This window comes from Emydura macquarii, unplaced genomic scaffold (assembly GCF_026122565.2).
Source record: "Emydura macquarii macquarii isolate MOO-44397 ecotype Brisbane River unplaced genomic scaffold, CSIRO-AGI_Emac_v2 contig_2636, whole genome shotgun sequence".
Lineage (NCBI taxonomy): Eukaryota > Metazoa > Chordata > Testudines > Chelidae > Emydura > Emydura macquarii.
In genome coordinates, this window is record NW_027132773.1 from 7,225,276 (window position 1) to 7,245,982 (window position 20,707).

Sequence of the window (20,707 nt, forward strand, 5' to 3'; positions counted from 1 at the left end):
GAATGCTAAAATTGTCTCATTTTCATTTTGGAAACTTCTTTAGACTGTCATAGAACCGTACAATGCATCTTGCTAACGTGTTCAGAGGTCACTGCAATAAGGTCTTAGGGCTTGTTTACATGAGGAAGATGCACCTGTTTAACTAAGAGCACCTCTAAACTTTTGGCAGCATGTAGAGTATGCACGCACGTAGCCACCCTAGCACTGGTATAAACAGCAGTGTAGCCAGTAGGGTATGGCTTAAGCGAGTGAAGAAACATCTGAAGGGCATGGATATGTATGCATACCCTAAATGGCTCTTTACTTGCCCAAGCCATGCCTCCCTGTCTACACTGCTATTTTAAGCAGTGTAACATCCCCACTGCTAGAGCCTTTCCCCTCTGAAGGAAAAGGCTGTCAACAGAGCAAAGTTCTGACAAGGGGAGGCAGTGGGGAAAAGCTTGAGCAGCTCTCCATTGCAGAGCTTTTCCCTGCTGCAGGGAAACACTCTGGCATGGATGAAAGGCTCTGCCAGCTCCCTGCCGTTGGAGCCCTTCCCCACCACAGGGGCAGCGAGGAAAGAATCTGCTGGCTCCTCTCTACCGGCAGGGGTTTGGGAATGCTTGGGAAGGCTCACCATTTCCCCACTACCAGTGCCCTTCCTCGCCACAGTGAAAGACTTTGGCAGCAGAGAGCTGCTGAAGCTATTTGCCATTGTCCCCCCCCCGCCGGAGTCTTTCACTGACACATGTAGCTACACACCGCAGTGTGTACGCAACAGGCTTTTCACTGCAGCTTGTAGCAACATGTACCCTAAACACTGCTGCAAGTAGTATGTAGCGTAGACATAACCTCAAGGTGTAATTTAACACAATTTAGTTTATGCCAGTGCCAGTGCCTTAACACTTCAGTTTTGCTTAAGTCAATTAGGAATCAACTTAAGCAAAATGAAATAAGCCTGTTTTAAACTAGAGTGTACACACAGCATTTTGCACTTGTTTAAAAAATGTTTTTTGTTAAAGCAGTGCAACTTCTGCATACAAACAGGGCTAATATTTGTGAACTTGCACTGAGTTCATCAACTCCCGTGGCTGACTCAAAAGCTATTCTTAAGACCATCAGACAGAAAATTAAAAGAACCATCAATCATCAAATAAAAGAATCATCAAATATTGATATTAGCATAACAGAGGCCAGAGCTAGTATTATAATGCAATTTATGAACTGTAATAAATCATTAAAGATATCTGTACCCTATCACTACCTGAACAAAATGTTTACATTAAACTAAATTCTAATGAAGATTACCTTCAATTACAAAAACAGTTTACCAAAGACATATATTAAATTGTTTACGGAATACAAAATAGGATTTGTTACTTCAACAGATTAAAATTGTATCAATAAGAACAATCATTATTGAACTAAAAGTTTAAGTTTATATCTTTATTACAGGTATACATTAATACATTACCTTTGAGAAGTCCTGAATTATCAATGGGACCAGGGTACACATTCTGATCTCCCATCTGGTATTTGTCCCAGCTGTCAAACCCAACATATTTTTTCCACTGTTTGAACCAGCGACTATCCACTAGATACCTTGAAAAGGGGAAACAGATAATTATTAGAAAAATCTGAAGCATGGGTCTAGTACTTTGTACAATAGATGCGTGTGGTGAATTACTCTGACTTAAGGGCCATCAATTTGAAAACTTGTGTGCATATATATATTTAAAAGTGCTTGCAGATATCCAAAGTCTCCCTCCGAATCACTTCTGAGGCCCCCTAATCTCTTTTAAGTTTAGTAATATTAAACATTACAATGGCACGTTCAAATTTTCAGATACAGGTGTTATTTATAAGTTAACAGCATCTCTTTATAGTATTGCAAAATATCTTCTTACGAAAACACTTCAATATAGTAGCCTTACAAAACAGACAAATTTATTGAAACAGGTACAAAATTACTCTTACCATCAAGTAACTTTTCTCGACTATTTATGAGTTATTCATGCTGGGCAAGTAGGATTTTGTATGGCTACCAATATAGCATAACAGAAGTCAAAGAATGCCAAGTTTTAAACAAACTTCCATTATTTAATTATTTAGCACAAAAATTGAGCAGCTCATTTCAGCAGTAAGACTGGAAACTCAGATAAGATTAAACCCAGTTCTATATGATAGAATAGGTTTGCTGGTACACTTATAATGACTCAAAAGTGCTTTTGCTATTATAAGTATATTGATTCAATGAGCAAAACATACTGTATACAAGCAAAAGTACTTTTATGCTAGTATAACTGTCTACAGTACGGTTTTTGTTGTTGTTGTCGTCTTGTCCTGCGATAATCATATCAGGCCATGAAGTTCAAGAATGAACATTAGTACTTTGGACAGTATAGAAATGATGCAAAAAAACTCACCTTACATCTCTTAGTGACATTGCTATACCAATGAAAGTTTTTCATGTAGTCCTGGCTTAACATATTAATAAATAAAATACTCTTTTTAAAACCTGAACTTGTGAGAATAGGAGTTATTACTTGTTCACCCTTTTCATCAAGACTATTAGTATACATAAGAAATCAGGAAACTATATTTCCTGTAATTATCCTCAAAACAACCGGAAAAAAGGCATTCAAGTGTCAGTAAACTCAAAAGTAAATAAAACTAGCATTTTAAGAATCAGTTTGTTGCAGTAAATAATGCCAAAATTGTCTTTTTAAAAAGAAGAGGTTCCTTAAAAGATATTAAAACCCACATTAACTCCACCTCTACTTTTCAGACAAGTGCTCTGGTGAATAATCCCTCAGAGAACAGAGATCTGGAATCTGCCTTGAAAAGCATATAATGCAAGTTAGGCTTTTTAAATAAAGGTTTACCTTTAGATGTAACACTTAAGAGCAAAGACTTCTATATAAACTGTAAAGATCAAAACTTCTAATCTAAACTCCTTCACAAAGAGCCCTTTTTTCTCCTAATGAAGTAAAGGCAAAATTCCCACGGACTTGAGTGGAATGAGAATCAGACCCATAGTACAGTCAGTTGAAAAATGTGGCAGTTCTGCAGAGAGTGGAAGTGTCAGGCATTACTACACAAATGCAATACATTACAACTGTTAGCTTGAGTTTTTCCCACTTGATGCAATTCCCAAATATCATTAAAGAATCATTTTATAGTTTTAAAAGACCTAAGAAATTTATTTTTTCCTCCAAGGAGGAATTCATGCAACTGGCCAAAAACAAAACAATTTTAAATAGATGGTGGCACAAGATAAAAAAATATTAGTCCCTCCATAACTGACTTATTTCATAGTGCAGTCTGCTTGATTCCTCCCATCTTTTTTAAAATTAATAAGTTTACAATACCAACTGCACAAGAAAAAAATCTGTATAAATCAGAGTGAAAGTATATGTATAATCACAAAGATGCACAGTTTCGTTTTAAAATATGTGCATATATATTCTGTACTCTGACATCAAACACATTGTTGAATACATTTTAGACACCATTCAATTTTAGTTCTAATAAAGTCTGCCTAATGTATCGTTCAACATTAAGTTACAAGTCCTGCCAATGAGTCCAATAAACTTATCCCCCCTCCCCCCATTTCAGTAACTTCTGCAAAAGAAACCTTGTTTTATCACTACACTGGAAGAATTAAGAGAATGCCTCACTTCTTTAGTCTATTTCAGGAACTGAACTGATATTTTCAGGCTCATTTATGTGGTCAACAGGTCAAAAGGATCAAATCTTTAATTTCAGCATTGTTGCAAAAGCCTTAGCTTTAAGGCTCAAACAGTAGTAAAGCTGTAAACCAAAAGCTTTAACTATTAAAAATCACCATCTTAAAAACAGTGGCAACACACACAACTTTATCCAGGCTTGATTTTTAATTTTATGCATTTACTTCTTTGAAGTATTTTATCAAGTACTATCCAACAGTAAAATAATGGGTGGGACTGATTTTTAAAAGTTCAGATGAGAAACCAAATACCAGACTAGCTTTGAAATTTTGGAGAAACTCCACCACACTACTAAATGTTTGCCAGTAAACAATGTGTCTACCACAATGAACAACTGAAGCAATTGAAGCTGAAATAACAATTCTGTGTCTATAACATACTGGATAAAACATGCACTAGTTATGCATTAAAGCACTCAGTTATATTCACTACTAGTAGCTTTCAACTACATCTTTACTACAATTACAATTGAAAAAGTTAACGTAACATTACAACTACACAATTAAATTTGTGATGAAATACGAAAGTTAAGGCTGATAAATTCTTCAGTTTACAGCAAAGGTATCCCGATTTTCCAGCATAAGATTTGGTCAGGATCACCATAAGTAAGTGCTTTTAGAGGTATATGCTTAGAAATATATATAGGAGGTGGTCAGGGCTCTCAAGTTCACCCAACTACTATGTTATCTAGCAAAGTCTGTGCCCCTGGTGCACTATGGTTACATTTTACCAAGAGAAATGGTATATCTATTACTGTCTCCTTTAGACTTGTTAACTTGTTCTAAAGCCACATGAATATCAGAGACATTCCGGCTCAGGCTGGAGCATGAGTTCTGGGACCCTCCCGTGCCGACACGGGGTCCCAGAGCTCAGGCTCTGTGTCTACACTGCAATTAAACGGCCCTTTTCCCCGGGCCAACCATGGGTTTCAAAATACAGTGTAGACAGACCCTTAAAGGCCCACCATAACTCCATTCTACTTTTCCACCCTGGTCTTTGGGGATTTTGATCATTCCAGCACCGCTCCACCAGTAATGTCAGCTTTGAGAGCCTTTTTGTCAATTTAATCAAATCTCTCTCCCTGCTTCGTTCCCCACATTTCCTATAAACAGTACATTATCCTGAGCTGGTACCCAAACCCACTGCCCTTTTGTATACCTATTTACTCAAACATAAAAACATTGTCCAAAATGAAAAGCATGTAAGTAAAACACATATGCAACACGAGTCCCCCAGTCTATTGACTACTTTAAAGCTTACCATTCTTTTTGCATTTGTTAGGTATCTGTACACTCCAAGCAAATTCTTGGCTTTTTCAGAACCTCGCCTGTTACCAAGACCAAGCTGAATGTGCTAAAAAACATTTAATCAATGCTGGGCTGGCCAAACAAGAACTCAGGTCTTTTAAAAATTGACAGTTCTGAATTCAGCTGTCCTGTCTTCTGCGTTTTCCCACCATTTTGGGGCAACAAGTTATGATGACCTACTTCATAAACAGATTGGAACAGAAATCTGGAATCTGAATTTAAAATGCGAGTAAAATAATCAACTCTGATTACCCTCTCCACCAGACTTCAGTCTCTTCTTCCAGGTCCAGGTTGAAACAATAACCTCTGGATTTGGGATAATTCACGTTGGCTCATTTTTTTGTTTTGTTTTGCCTTTGTGTGACAAGTTTTATTTTTCATTAGATCAAGCCAACTTTCAACCAAAACTGCAACTGTAGTGTCAGCCATAGTAATTTCTAAGTCCCATGAAGCCCCCATCAGTTGCTTTCTTAAGTGTATTATCCTTCAGTAGTGTCCCTGGTTGAGTAAAACGCATGCTATATTTTGGTCAAAGTCATCCTGATTAGTGCAGATTTAATCAGATATGGAAGTTAGTTGTAAACACAGAAACACATATCGAATTCCAAAAAGAGCCTTTGGAAAACTGGGTCATTAAATCCTCTTTTTCTAGTCCATGATACAGATGGCTGTAGAAATTTTTTGAAGTTCTTCAATATGGTTTGAGACTGTCTTAGGCAGCACTTTTTCTCAACAAGGTTTAAATAGTGTGCTGAAAACCCATATGTCCAGCCTATAGGATAACTGTACTTAAAAATAAAATGGAAGAAAGAACTTGTTATATGAATAAATGGCAGAGACCTCACTAATCTTTCTGCATTCTTGGGTAGCATCTTTAGCAACGTGGATACAACATTCTATAGTTCTCTTTTTACATGTAGAATGCAACAGTAGGAATGCATTCTTCCACTGTATGTTACCAGGTCACTTCTGTTCAACCAGCCATCACGCATTAGTATCCATGTTTCTTTTAATCCTCCCTTAAATTTTCGCTGTAGCATTTAGTAATGGACCTGAAAGTTGAATTTATCTCGCAGTATAACCCAGGCTAAAGTACTTAAGTAGTTTGTTTAAATTACTCATTTTGTGCTAGCTTAGCTTTCAACCTTCAAATCTGCCAGTGTGTGCCAACAGCAATCAAAAGTGTGACAAATGACCCAAGTGGAATACCTATATTTTGTTGTATATAGTGCCACAGTTTACAGATTATAGGGATTTGAAACTATAAAATCTGTTTTAAAGGATGCTTTCTAATGGTGCACAATAACCATTAAAAAAAAATCTGGAAAATAAATTCTATCAAATGCAACCATTAGGACCCCACATAGGTCATCAAAATATGAATCCCGTACTTTCAGATCCCAAGCAGAGAATTCTCTCTCGAACTACAGCAGTAAGTTACCTTTCCTGTAGATCAGCCCTGGAGGAGGATTTTAGCAAATAGTTTCTAACTGTCAGCCAATCCTTGTAAAACTCTTGAATGCAATTTAAAAATGTCTAACTTCAGTAACTTCTGCTTATCATCCTCCAGTGAAACTAGTGGAATAGAAAGAGTGCTGTCATCAACATATAATGAGACTATCATCTGTTTTGCCCCCAAATACAAAATAAATATATATTGAAAACTTCTGTCTCTTCTGCATTATCATCGATAATTCTATTAACTCCATCTAGTAATGGACCAATATCATTGTCAGGAGGATTATTTTTGTTCCTAATATATTTTAAAAACTCCTCATTGTCCTTAACTCGCTGGCCATAGATTTCTCCTTATGTCCCCTCCCTTCCCTTATCAATTTCTACAATTCTTAACTTAGTAATTAATATAAATTAATTAATTAATATATAAAATATAAATTAATATATATTAATTACTATCAATTTACCCTTTCCTATTTGTTATTTATTAACAAAATAAATTAAAATGATAGTATTATTTTACATGTGCTCTCATTTCTCCTCTAAACCATTTTTTTTTTTTTTTAAACCAGCACATCCTTCTTCCTTGACTGTGGCTTTTTGGTATCTAATAAGATGTTCTAAAATGATTCCCAATTATCATCAGTCATTTTTCTGATAAAATTCTTCCCAATTGAAGCAAGTATATATAAATATATATGAAATTACTGGTCTGGACTTTACTACCTAAGATACCATTAATTTTTAGGTCTGATCAGTTCCTCTTAATCTGTTAGGATAAAGTCTAATATAAAATTCCCTTCTGTTGGCTGCAACGTTCTTTGAATTAGGAAATTGTCACCTATGTTTAGAAATTCTAGGGATGTTTTAGTACCGGCAGCATGAGACCTCCAGCACACCACACTCAAAATCAAGGCTCCCATGATCATTCAGCTTTTTCTTCTACACATTGTAGACAGCCACATAAGGAAGCGGCCATCCTGTTTCCTAGTGTGATTTAGTGGTCTGTAGCCGATAAGTAGTACCCCATCTTGTGCTTATCTTACATTGAACCATAAGCATTCAAGATTATTTTCTTCTGAGTTATCAGTGACTCGGAAATAGGTAATGCCATTTTTGACAAAGAGTGCCACTACCCCTCCCCTTTTGCCCAATCAATCCTTCCTAAATAGGATAAGGATAAGATTATATCACGGAAGTCTCGGATTCAGTGACTTTCAGAGACCTGTGACATATTTTCAACTGCTGAAGCTATCAGCTCGTGGGACTCTGCAGTTCTCAGTCACCACCTGTGGCAGTGGGGGTCCCAGGCAGCTCCTCCCCATAGTGGGTGCTGGACCCCCCTTTACACAGCAGACTCTCATCCCTCCCCCCTCGGATTTCTGTCCTTCCCCGTTAGCCCCATTTTGTCACAGTTATTTTTAGTAAAAATCAGGGACAGGTCACAGGCTTCCATGAATTTTTATTTATTGTCTGTGACCTGTCCCTGATTTTTACTAAAAATAAGCATGACAATCTTAACCTTAGTTCTAATCATTGACTTTAAAATTCCAATTGTATGATTCATCCCATCAGGTTTCAGTAATACCAGCTAGATAATGAGCAATTCCAATTCCTCCTGTTTGTTACCTAAACTCCTTGCATTGGGGTAGAGGAAATTCTCTTCACGTCCTTTGATTCCTTGATAATTTTGTACTCAACATCTCAATTTTGTGCTGAGTGCTCATAACTTCCCACTTGGTACTATTTTAACCCCCTTTTGACTACTCTAGCCAGCCTGTCCCTGAGGCGATTGGTCTCCCCTTCTTCTCAGATGGAGGTTATCCAAACTATAATAGCCCCTTCCTCCCAGAGAAGGTGGATCAATCTTCCACAGAACCAAAGCCCTTCACTTACCTAGCCAGCAGTCACTTCCATAATCCTTTGACTTTCTTTTGTCATGGGACAGGAAGGATCTCAGAGAACATGGCTTGGACGTTTTTCTTCAACAGACTTCCAAATTCCCTAAAATCATCTATCATCTGTGAGATATCAGCACAAATGACATTCAGTCATGGGATATGAACCATCACCAGTGGACCATTGCCTTCAAGGATCAACTTCAGAAGCCTATTCAATCTTTAGAGTGATGTCTAATGTCTTGGCTCTGGGAAGGCCGCACACTGTCCTCATATTCACATGTTCCTTGCGGAATGTTCTTTTGATTCTTCGGAGTATTGAATCTCCTATAAGGATTGTCTGTGTTTATTAGATCGTTAGAGAATTCTTTGTGGGTAAGCCTAATTTTCTTACAGGTTGGGCCGAGCTACCATCCATTCATGTGTCCTGTACATCTCTCCATTCCCTTGAACCGGCTCGATCTTGAAAGGCATCTTCCATAGTCCATGCTAAGGAACTGGTATCAATTTGAAACTTCTAGCTGTGTGGAATTCCTCCTGCTTCTCTTCTCTCTGATGGCCATAGTCTGACTATCCTCATCTGTCTCCACCCGTATAAAATGCTGCTGGGTCCTCTTGCTTCTGGTGGTTATGAACTGTGAGGCCTTCTCTTTAATATCCTCTCTCATTGATTCTTTGTGGCTAGCTCCATTCTTCCTTGAACCTGTGGTACTGATGTTTCCCAAATCTGGCTATCTAGGAACTCAACAGCTTCTTTGATTGTTAGTACCATCTCAGCTTGCCCTGCCAATCTCAGAATCTTTTCTTCCAGCAAAGCCACCAACTTACACTTCATGCACAGGAAATCCCTTCTGACTTCAGGCCAGAAAGAGAATATGGCACATCCATTGCAGATCACCATGACGGTTCCACTGCTGGCTACCTTGATATCACATGTATTACTGAAGGTGGAAGGAAAGCCTCTCACTCTCCCTGTCCAAGCTCCCTCCGAAACTCTGTTAGCTGCCTCTGTTTGTGGCTCAGGAGTTCACCAACTGGCATGGGCCAGTCACAGGTTTTTAATTCCAGTGTAGACATACCCTGAAAGACTTCACACAGCTGGGCTGACCAAAGCTTGAAGAGCTAGAGCGACCTCAATCTTGCTATTTAAAATCTCAATATTTTATTTTAGAAATATTATCTGGATTCATTAGTTTAGTTTATTCAAACCTTTATTTCCAACCACTTCCTTCATCTTTAAGGATCTTGAGTGATGCTTACACCAATGCTTGGTAATCACTGAACACTAACCGCCTTCTTGCAGTATTCTCAGCAGCTTTCAGGTTTACTTCAGTTTGACTGACAAACACAGTGAGTTCAAAACTATGAATACTGAAAAGATTCACTACCACTTTTAAACAGATGCAGGTTATCTAGTACCCGTACCAAATTTTCTAGTTTCCAATAAAGAGCTCCCCAATAATTCACAAATCTACCAACTCTTCTTTCTTCAACATCCAATGGCAGTTAATTTTACCTACTAGCCAAAATTCTCTCTAGTTTCAATGCATTGCCCTTCCTGTTTGAACTTATACACATGAAGAATCTGTACAGCCTTCCACTTAATTTAAATCTGTAAAATTAAAATTGTAATGCTAAAACATTTATAAAAATTTTAAAGTGTTATAGTCTGTGTGGCAAAAAATGAAAACTAAAAAGCACACAATTGGATTTTTTCCTTGAAAATAAGAAATAACTGGGTTTTTCCAGAACCCAAGGTTTATACTTAGGTAAAAGTTAAATGTTACAATGGTAGGGCACAAGGGTACTGGAAGTGAAGATGAACAGGATGCACAGAAAAAGGGAAATATAATGAGTTTAACCTTAAAAATAAAAAAAAAAAAAAAAAAAAAAGATCTGTAATTAATGAAACATGAATTCTCTGTTCACTTTGCTTGTATCCCTTTGATGCTTTTTGGTTCAGGAACTGTATATTCCTATGAATGCCTAGCACATTTTGGGCACAACCACAATATAAATACTACTACTACTACCACCATGCATAATAGTAGGTACACTAAACCAATAAAAGCACAGTCCTCTGTTCAACCATACAAGTTATAGAGTAGCAGTTTGCTTGAAATGCTTTAAGTTTTTGATTGATTGTAACTCAGAGAATACAACAGTTCAATTATCAAATCCTCACAATGATCATTTGGGAGACATAATACCTTAGTCTGGTGAACATGCATTTGGAAGTTTGAAAACAACTCAGGGATATGTATGACCACATTAAATCGCTTTAGATCATGTGTGCAACTGGGAAACTCCATTCAAAGCAGAGAATTTATTTGTCTCCCATATGCAACTGACCAAATTTGTAATAAATGATCCCAACGTTCAAAAACAAGGAAATATTAATCGCAGAGAATTTTCTAGTGTGCACAAATACTGATGATTCAGTCAATTTTTTTCAAAGTCAGTTTTACTGATTACAACACAACAGTCTACAATTTATATTTTCTACAACACAATAAAAATTCAGTTGACAACTACAAAACTTCACTGAAATCGGTTAATGTTCTTTCTGATAAATCTGTATCACAGTTTGGCAGCATGCATCTCTGAAGCCCTTTTCTGTGAAATATAAATAAAACAGGAGAATTATCCTGACAGAGGAGCATTTACAAGCATCATGCTTTAGCTCTGAAGCTTAGTACTTGCAAGTTAATTCATGGTTGTAATATGAAGCAGTACAATAATTTTCAAGTAAAGCTTTGAATTATGACAATCTTGTATCTCTATAAACACCTGTTCTTAAATGATAAATGAAATACTACTTTTTCCAGTAAGGTTGAAAATATTGGAAAAGGTGCACTCAAATACCATGGTTGCGTATGAGAATGTCATGTCAGACTGTGGCAAAAGCCTCACTAAAATCAAGATATAGCACATCGATGGGTTGAGAATACCCTTGTGTTATGTTCCCTATTCCTTATGGATAAAATCACCTGTGTGGAAATTATGTTAATTAAGTAAAATGTTTAAGCTGGTCACCATTTTGAAATGACAAAAGAACAACTAGGACTCCATCTTGGAGGTCTTCATCCCCAGTGGTTCATGCCCTTTCTGTGAAAAAGGCGGGAAAGGAAAGGTTGGAAGGAGTGTGATCTGTCTGGCAACAGGATTCTATAAATTGTAGTGAGCCAGACAGCTTGGGGCTGTCTGCCCTAGAGGTGGCAAGGTGTCGTCATGCACAGGAGTTCACCGGAAGAAGAAAAGAAGAGAAGCCTCTAGGAAGAGCATCACGGATAGCCCCCCCACAAGAAAATTCACATATCTACCTGCATCAGTTCCTGACTCCATCAGCAGATCTTGAGTTCCTGGCTCATCACCCTGAGAGTCGTGAAAGCGCCCCAGGAGGGTGAAGAAAGACCTTGAGTAGTTCATATTAATTTTGGGCCTGGGTAGCTTAAGTTTAAGTTGGCAAAGAATCTGGAGTTAAGCTCCACCTTGTTAAATCCCCGAGTGACCCCTCATTTGTTATTTACCCCCTGAATAAATTGTTCCTTGTTTTGCTTTATTCTGAGTTTTGGTATTTATCCACCTGACTACTCCGATGATATATGGGGAAGGGTGACCTGGACACTTACCTTTTTGATTGTTGGTGGGAGGCTTAGGTGTCTCCCATAAAATCCCATTTATTTTCTCCAACAACATCTACTGCTTCCCCCCCAACCTCATCCATTAGGCCAGTAACCCTGTCAAAGACTTTCAGCTTGTTCCCAGTGTATCAGAAGCACCGCAAGACTACAGTCACAGCACGTACTACATTTGCACTTGTTTTGAAAAGTCTTCAGAGAGCCAAAAAATTTAATGGACGGAGATTTAATTATACTTTCACCCACAGAAATGCATCCCCGTCTTCAGGTCATGAGGAGAAGCTTGTACAGCCACAACCAATGTAATATGTGATCCATGAATAAAGAACATGCACCTCCAACACAGACATCTTTTCTGAGCACTAAAAATCTTCTTTAGAAGTCAAGTAAGCAAGTTCCATATGTTATCTTTTCTTGCAAATACTTTCACTGGTGAGTTTAGCACAGTGTTTTCAGCCTTGTTTCAGTTGTGGACCCCTACAAAATTTAAAATGGAGGTGTGGACCTGTGTGGAAATTCAGCCTGTGGTCTGCAGACTCCTATCATAAAAGTCTTCGACTGAAAACTGAACAAGATTCAACTACAGATGTTGTATTTGCTGGGCCTGGCATTTGACGCAGTGTAAGAAACACTGCTAAAAACTGCAGGCTTTTATGGTAAAGATAACATTTCTGGGTTTTGACCTGTAGGTGGGGGCATTCACATACTTTTTATCAGGGTGGATTGATTTAAATCAAGGCAACTCAATACAGCATTTTACAACATGTAGGAGGGTATATTGTGTAATTTTTTAGAAAACTTGATTTTTATTAATTTAGGTAATAGTACATAATACTCATTACCTGTGTACTGCTGCATCTGCAGCTTGACATTAGGAGTGCTAAAAACTAAATCACACACAAAACACAATAGCACTTATATTTTAATAAGCTAATCCTAAATGTTACATAAATGTTTCACATTTGCAGCAGCAGTCTTCTCCTAGAGAGTCTTGAAGAATAATGCATTAAATAATTCACTTTGCAAGTTACTAAGCAGTTGATCCACATTGTTCTTCAAACATATCCACATCTTCATCCACATCATTTTCTCCCAATAAGCAGTTTTCATTATGATGTTTCATTCTTGCAACTAGGTCCTGTATCTTCTTCTTGCACTGCTTACACCTGACCCTTCCTTTTTTACCCAGGGAAGGAATTTCTTCAGAGTATTCTCAGATAGGGTCTCTCTTACACCCAAAAGCCATGATACTTTTGCTACAGAAAAGAAGTGTGGGGGAATATAGGAAGCTGTGTGTGTACTGAATAACGTCTTCCCTTTTGCTTTCAAGGCCACTCCACTGTTTCTTTCTACTCTGCCTCTGTTCTTTATCTCTATCTTAAAGACAGTGTCTTAACTAACTCCTCTGCCTTGGGTGGCCAAGCTTCACCACCAGAAAAGCACAGAACAACAATCCTATCCAGCTTGTATCTTTCTTTGTACATGTAATTTTAGTCTGCTGAGAAACAAAATCTGAAAGCTCAGAGCTTTCAAGAAGCAAGAGCTGGTAGTTTGGCTGGACAGACTAGAGTCATTAATTCATTTTTATGAGACTAAGTATAGGTTTTGCATGTTTGTGATGAGATTTAATTGTAGGTGTTCTGTTTTAAAGGAGAGAGAAATTTAGTATTTTACTGGTAAAAAAATTAAAAATCATATTTAAATAAAAAATCTGATTGATTTTTTTTTTAAATCATTTATTTTTATCCATCCTGCTTTTTATTAATCAAAATACAGAATGCCTTTTCTGGGATCTGAAACTTCATTTTCATAGTCACCTTTCATGGATCCCTTAGCCAGAGTCTGCAGGCCACAGATTGCTAAACCAGTTGTTTTCAGCTTCCTCTTCACAATGCAGAGCTGAGAATATATGGAAAACAGAGATGTGTACACAGTATACACCTTACTCAACAACTGACTGAAATTATCAAAATGAAGGCCATTTGGGGCAAAAATATTTCAACAAATACAGTCTCTCTCCAAAATGAGTTTCACTTACCGTTTTAATAATAAAGATGTGAAAAAAAAAAAAAAAAAAAAAAACCACTAGACCACATGAATAAGCTCTCTTTCTAGAGAGGGCCTATGCCACCAATTTCTACTGAATTTAAGATTTATTTTCTAATATTTTCGCTCTGAGCTCCAGTATGAAACTGGAGGTAAGCCAGTTGAGAGTCTCTGGGTTAAGCTTAGAAGCAAGAACAATAAGGGTGATGCCGTGGTGGGTGTCTGTTATAGACCACCAGACCAGGAGGACAAGGTAGATGAGGCTTTCTTTGGTCAACCAGGGAAAGTTTCCAGTTCACAGGACCTGATTCTCATAGGGGACTTCAATCACCCGGACATCTGCTGGAAGAGCAATACAGCAGAGCACAAACAATCCAGGAAGTTTTTGGAAAGTGTTGCAGACAACTTCCTGGTGCAAGTGGTGGAGCAACCAACTGGGGCTGTGCTTCTCTTGACCTGCTGCTCACAAACAGAGAAGATTTGGTAGGGGAAGTAGAAGTGGGTGGCAACCTAGGCAGCAGTCACCATGAGTTGTTCGAGTTCAGGATCCTGACAAAAGGAAGAAAGAACAGCAGGATACGGACCATGGACTTCAAAAAAGCAGACTTTTTGACTCCCTCAGGGAGCTGATGGGCAGGATCCCCTGGGAGGATAATATGAGGGGGAAAGGAATCCAAGAGAACTGGCTGTATTTTAAAGAAACCTTATTGAGGGCACAAGAACAAACCATCCCGATGTGCAGAAAGAATAGCAAATATGGTAGGCGTCCAGCTTAGCTTAACAAAGATATCTTTGGTGAACTTAAACACAGAAAAGAAGCTTACAGGAAGTGGAAGTTTGGTCAGATGACTAGGGAGGATTATAAAAATACTGCTCGAATGTGCAGGAATGAAATCAGGAAAGCCAAAGCACAATTAGTGTTGCAGCTAGCAAGGGACGTGAAGGGGAACAAGAAGGGTTTCTACAGGTATGTTACCAACAAGAGGACGATTAGGGAAAGTGTGGGCCCCTTACAGAATGGGGGAGGCAACCTAGTGACAGAGGATGTGGAGAAAGTTGAGGTACTCAATGCCTTTTTTGCCTCTGTCTTCACAGACAAGGTCAGCTCCCAGACTCCTGCACTGGGCGGCACAGAATGGGAAGGAAGTGAACATCCCGCAGTGCTGAAGGAACAGGTCCAAGACTATTTAGAAAGATTGGACATACACAAGTCCATGGGGCCGGATGCAATGCACCCGAGAGTGCTGAAGGAGTTGGCTGAGGTGATTTCAGAACCATTGGCTATTATCTTTGAAAGCTCATGGCAATTGGGGGAGGTCCCTGATGACTGGAAAAAAGCAAATATAGGGCCCCTCTTTAAGAAAGGGAGGAAAGAGGATCCGGGGAACTACAGACCAGTCAGCCTTACCTCAATCCCTGGAAAAATCATGGAGCAGGTCCTCAAGGAATCCATTTTAAGGCACTTGGAAGAGAGGAAGGTGATCAGGAACAGTCAACAGATTCACCAAGGGAAAGTCATGCCTGACCAACCTGATTGCTTTCTATGAAGAGGTGACTGGCTCTGTGGATGTGGGGAAAGCAGTGGACGTGATATACCTTGACTTTAGCAAAGCTTTTGATACGGTCTCTCACAGAATTCTTATCAGCAAGTTAAAGTAGTATGGGTTGGATGAATGGACTATAAAATGGATAGAGAACTGGCTAGAGTATAGGGCTCAACGAGTAGTGATCAATGGCTCCATGTCTAGCTGGCAGCCGGTCACAAGCGGAGTGCTCCAGGGATCGGTCCTGGGGACGGTTTTGTTCAACATCTTCATCAATGACCTGGAGGATGAGGTAGATTGCACCCTCAGATGACACTAAGCTGGGAGGAGTGGTAGATACCCTGGAAGGATAGGATACAGAAGGACCTAAACAAACTGGAGGATTGGGCCAAAAGAAATCTGATGAGGTTCAACAAGGACAAGTGCAGAGTCCTGCACTTAGGACGGAAGAATCCCATGCAAGCTACAGACTGGGGACTGACGAGCTGGGCAGCAGTTCTGCAGAAAAGGACCTGGGGGTTACAGTGGATAAGAAGCTGGATATGAGTCAGCAGTGTGCCCTGGTTGCCAAGAAGGCTAATAGTATATTGGGCTGCATTAGTAGGAGCATTGCCAGCAGACCACTGGAAGTGATCATTCCCCTTATTCAGCATTGGTGAGGCCACATTTGGGAGTATTGTGTCCAGTTTTGGGCCCCCCACTACAAAAAGGATGTAGACAAGTTGGAGAGAGTCCAGCGGAGGGCAACAAAAATGATTAGGGGGCTGGAGCACAGGATTTATGAGGAGAGGCTGAAGTAACTAGGCTTGGTTAGCCTGCAGAGGAGAAGAATGAGGGGGGATTTGATAGCAGCCTTTAACTACCTGAAAGGAGGTTACAGGGAAGATGGAGCTAGGCTGTTCTCAGTGGTGGTAGACGACAGAACAAGGAGCAATGGTCTCAAGTTGCAGGGGGGGAGGTCTACGCTGGACATTAGGAAAAAGTTTTTCACTAGGAGGGTGGTGAAGCACTGGAATGGGTTACCTAGGGAGGTGGTGGAATCTCCATCTTTAGAGGTTTTTAAGCTGCGGCTTGATAAAACCCTTGCTGGGATTATTTAGCTGAGTTAGTCCTGCTCTGAGCAGGGGTTTGGACTGGATGACCACCTGAGGTCCCTTCCAATTCTATGATTCTATGAATTTAAAGTTTCTAGGTTGTGAGCATAACCACATAAATGTGAATCAAATACAAACTGAAAAAGTGCTGTTTTCCTGAATCTACAGCCCACTTCCATACCTCTACTAATGCTCATACGTCATCAAACAACAGAGTAGTAATTAACAAGATTCTGGTCACTTCTACTTGCTGCCATTCCAGAGGCTGAACACAACATGGAGTCCTTAAGCCTTTTGGCATAAATCCCAGTAGCACCCCCTTTTCAAATGCTTTCAACAAGCGGGGGAAGGCTTTTCACCACTGTCCCTAAATTTCACGGATAACACCTGCCATCTTCACCTTTCATACCTATTTCTGGCAATATGTTCCTAGTAATCAATTACATGGCTTGTAAAATCCATGGAATGCGCAATAATATTGCTTTTTAATAAAATACCAAAGTTATGCTTCATGTCGAGAATTTCCAATATGGAAGTCAATACTGTAATATGATCTTAACATGAAAAGCCTCATACAAAGGACAGGTATTAACATCGGATTCTTTCAAAAAAGGAAAGAGCAACAACCAACTATAAGTGAAAGGCTACAGTTTTCAACTCTCTTATCTATCAGTATTTGGTATGCTCAGTTTTCATTATTATTTTTAATGATACTATAGTCCACACTGTATATCCTCTTTAGGCTAAGAGTTTTTTAAATTATTTACTTTCCAGAATAATTTATTCTGCAAAGTAACATTTGAATGATTTAAAGTATTTTACCTATGGTCACTCTAAATACGGCTTGAACAACATTTATTCATAATTGTTGTAAACCAAATGAAGGTTAAAAAACAGGAGACATTAAAACAAATGTAAGTTAATGTTTATGCAAATACATTACAAGTGTATTGATTAATTATACTTTACAAATATGTAGCCAGTCAGGCTGCTAGTGTCCTTTTGCCTCATAAATTACTTGAATTTAAGCATCTTTATCTAATCTACATAGCATAAAAACCATATTTTAAGAACTATTTTTTCATGACACTGTATGTATACTAATGACTAAGAAACACTGGGGGACTTACAAGTTATTCGGAGTCTCAAATTTTGAAAATCTTGCAAAGAATTATCAGTTCATACTTTATAAACATACCCCATATTGGGATAAGCTGACAACATTACCCATGAAGACTGCATATGTATACATCCTCAGCTAAGAATTAGCAACAGCAAAACGAGAATGAATGTTAATACTCCACTTCCTCTAATCTGAATGATTACAGAATACTGAATGAGGGTTTAATCACAAAATTTTGTATGTATACTTCCATTTCTTAGACAACGGAAAACAAATTCAGCAAAGAAAATGGGAAAATTCATACAAGCTTTAATATTTAACAACTTTACAAATATACATTATTTATGGACATTACCTAGTACACAAAATAAAATAATTGAAATCTAGCAAGAAGGATTCTGTTTCATTTCTTTTCTCTAGGTTTTGAAGTGGATTTACACTTTTGTCATATAAATAAAACAGGTTTACAGTACATTATGAAACAATGATACATTGCTAGTACAATACCAATGATGGTTACAAAAGTCTGTTTTAATATGTAATTGATACCAATAAACATGAATCCTGACATTCTATTTCGCTGTTGTGCAATATTTAAGGATTTTTTTTCCTCAGTTGTATACTACTAGTTAACAAATTAGTTTTTAAAAACTAATCAAAAAAATTATTTGTGCTGCCTAACAGGTCATTCATTGAACTTCACAATCAAAATACTTAGACTGAATATGTAATAGATGTTATTTTATGAAAATTCATTGATTTCACCACATTGAGCCACTGGGAGAAGCATCTTTTAAACTTGATACAGTTCAATTTCAACAGCAAAACCATGCAAATTGTCAAGAGAGCTAGTTTTTTCTCCCTTACTCTGAGTGAGTGCAGATGAAGCAATATTAGGATAACAAGGACAAACTATCACAATTGTACTGCTAAAAGTAAAATGGAACTCTTGATTAAAGTGACAACAACAAATCTTCGTTTTGCAGGATTTCATGTGAATATTCCTTAATAAACACAAAAACAATTTGTTTACATTTAAATTTCTGTTCCATGACTATGTCTAAGGTTTACTTAAATTATTGTATAATTAGGAGAAACTATGGTTAACTAATCTCTTCACTTGTTTCCAGTTCTTACATGGTGTGTATCTAACTCTCTACAGAATTAATGAGCGGCTAACACTTTAGAGAACCATGTAACGAGCTGTGTTAATCAAATACATATACTGAATGTTAGAGAACTGATTATATATAATAAGAAAAATATACAGGATTTTTTGCTTTTTATATGTGTTTCTGCTGATTCAACATTATGGATTTTGCTGAGACAATGTGTAAATCAGAAACCTGGTTTGTGTCTCTTATCTGTAAAATCCATGATCTACGCAGATAGCAGAGTAAAGAAGAGGGAGTTGGTAGCTCTGCAGTACATCAGGTTGCACTCCCCCATTTCCAACAAGAAACATTAATAAGTAAAAACCCAAAGCCACAACAATACAACAACAACTACTGTAAGATAACCAGATGGAGCCAGTGGGGAATGACGGAAGTAGACACATAAAAGTAAGTTTTAGCAGCATAAACAAATGTAGTAGTTTAGGTTAGTTATTGTGAATTATGCATGAGAAAGTTTTAATTAGCAGCTTAAAAGGTAGATACACAGAAGAGGTAACTTGGTAAACTGAAGGTGCAAAGTTAATCATTTAGCTTTTATCCTAACTACACAAATGTGGAGAAGACACGGGCGAACATAGCAGAGATCAGAGATTTGAAAAAAGAGTCACCCTGTCCCCAAAGGACATAACTTGGTCAATTATTTTTCTTGCCTTAATAGTTTTAGCATTGCTATATAATTCATAGGCGATTATAGCATTGTCTTAAAATGTACACAATAAAGGATAAAATAAACTGTTTAAGCCTCATTTGAAGGAGATCTATTTTTTCACCCAACAAACCAAAACGATTTTAAGGAGCAAGAGAGAACAACAAATCTGCGACATCATGCACCGTTGAAACCGATGTTCTATCCACAAGCAAAGAATTATCTGAAAATTAATTCTGGCTCAAAAAGTCACAGCCACACACAAAAATCAGGCCACTTATTTAGGACCTTAACTTTAGACCAACATTTTCAAAACTAGATGCATAAAGATCCAATGATGCTTCTCCCTCAAACACAAGTGTACGGATGTTTACTAAACTAAATGCCCTGAACAAATTCCTGTTCAACTACTTAGAGCCTGTATATCTACAGTCCTGAAAAATCTCTATTGGTTATGCTATTCTTCAGTTCACATGTTGTGTTGCTATGAGCTATTAAACAGCTAATGTGTACCATTGAGAGGTGGCTCTCTCTGCGCCATAGATAAAATTCCCCACTTTGAAGGAGTTATATAACATAAAAAAGCATTATACAACATTTAAATATACCCACAACTTGTTTCTGAACACATGTATAGATTTCAAATACATCAAGAATTAGATGTTAAATAAAAATAGTTGTCTCCTAAATTCATCCTTTTTTTTTAAATCACCTTCCCTTATACTCTCTGCCAAAAGCCTGAGACAGAGTGATGTCTCACTGTGCTTTTTTAGTTCAATATATTCTGACTCTCCTTGATCAATACACGGGAGTAAATTCCAGAGAGTCAAGAACTTTGCACTGGCACTACTCTATAAGAATTTCAAATGGGATATTTTGTACAAGCCCATAAATTGACCACAACTGTTATAATATTACACTGATAGTGGAATAGTCTCATATAAAGCTCAAAGACCATAAGGTTTTGAAGATCAAAATCAATAACTGATTTTCACCTGAAACCAAAAGCCAGCACAATCCTTGGAACACTTTGGTGTAGTGAATCCT

The 20,707-nt window shown here is 37.9% G+C and overlaps 1 protein-coding gene across 8 annotated transcripts in view; it reads right to left on the reverse strand.

Annotated features, from left to right (window-relative positions):
- USP15 (ubiquitin specific peptidase 15) overlaps positions 1-20,707 on the reverse strand; it is a 124,567-nt gene that overhangs the window by 96,147 nt on the left and 7,713 nt on the right. For all 8 annotated transcript variants that reach the window (XR_010922842.1, XR_010922843.1, XR_010922845.1 and 5 more), the window contains exon 2: positions 1,454-1,581. Coding sequence is in view for 5 of the 8 variants with exons in the window: in XM_067564125.1 (XP_067420226.1) it covers positions 1,454-1,581 (128 nt within the window). In the remaining 3 variants the exon portion in view is untranslated. The remainder of the gene's footprint in view (positions 1-1,453; positions 1,582-20,707) is intronic.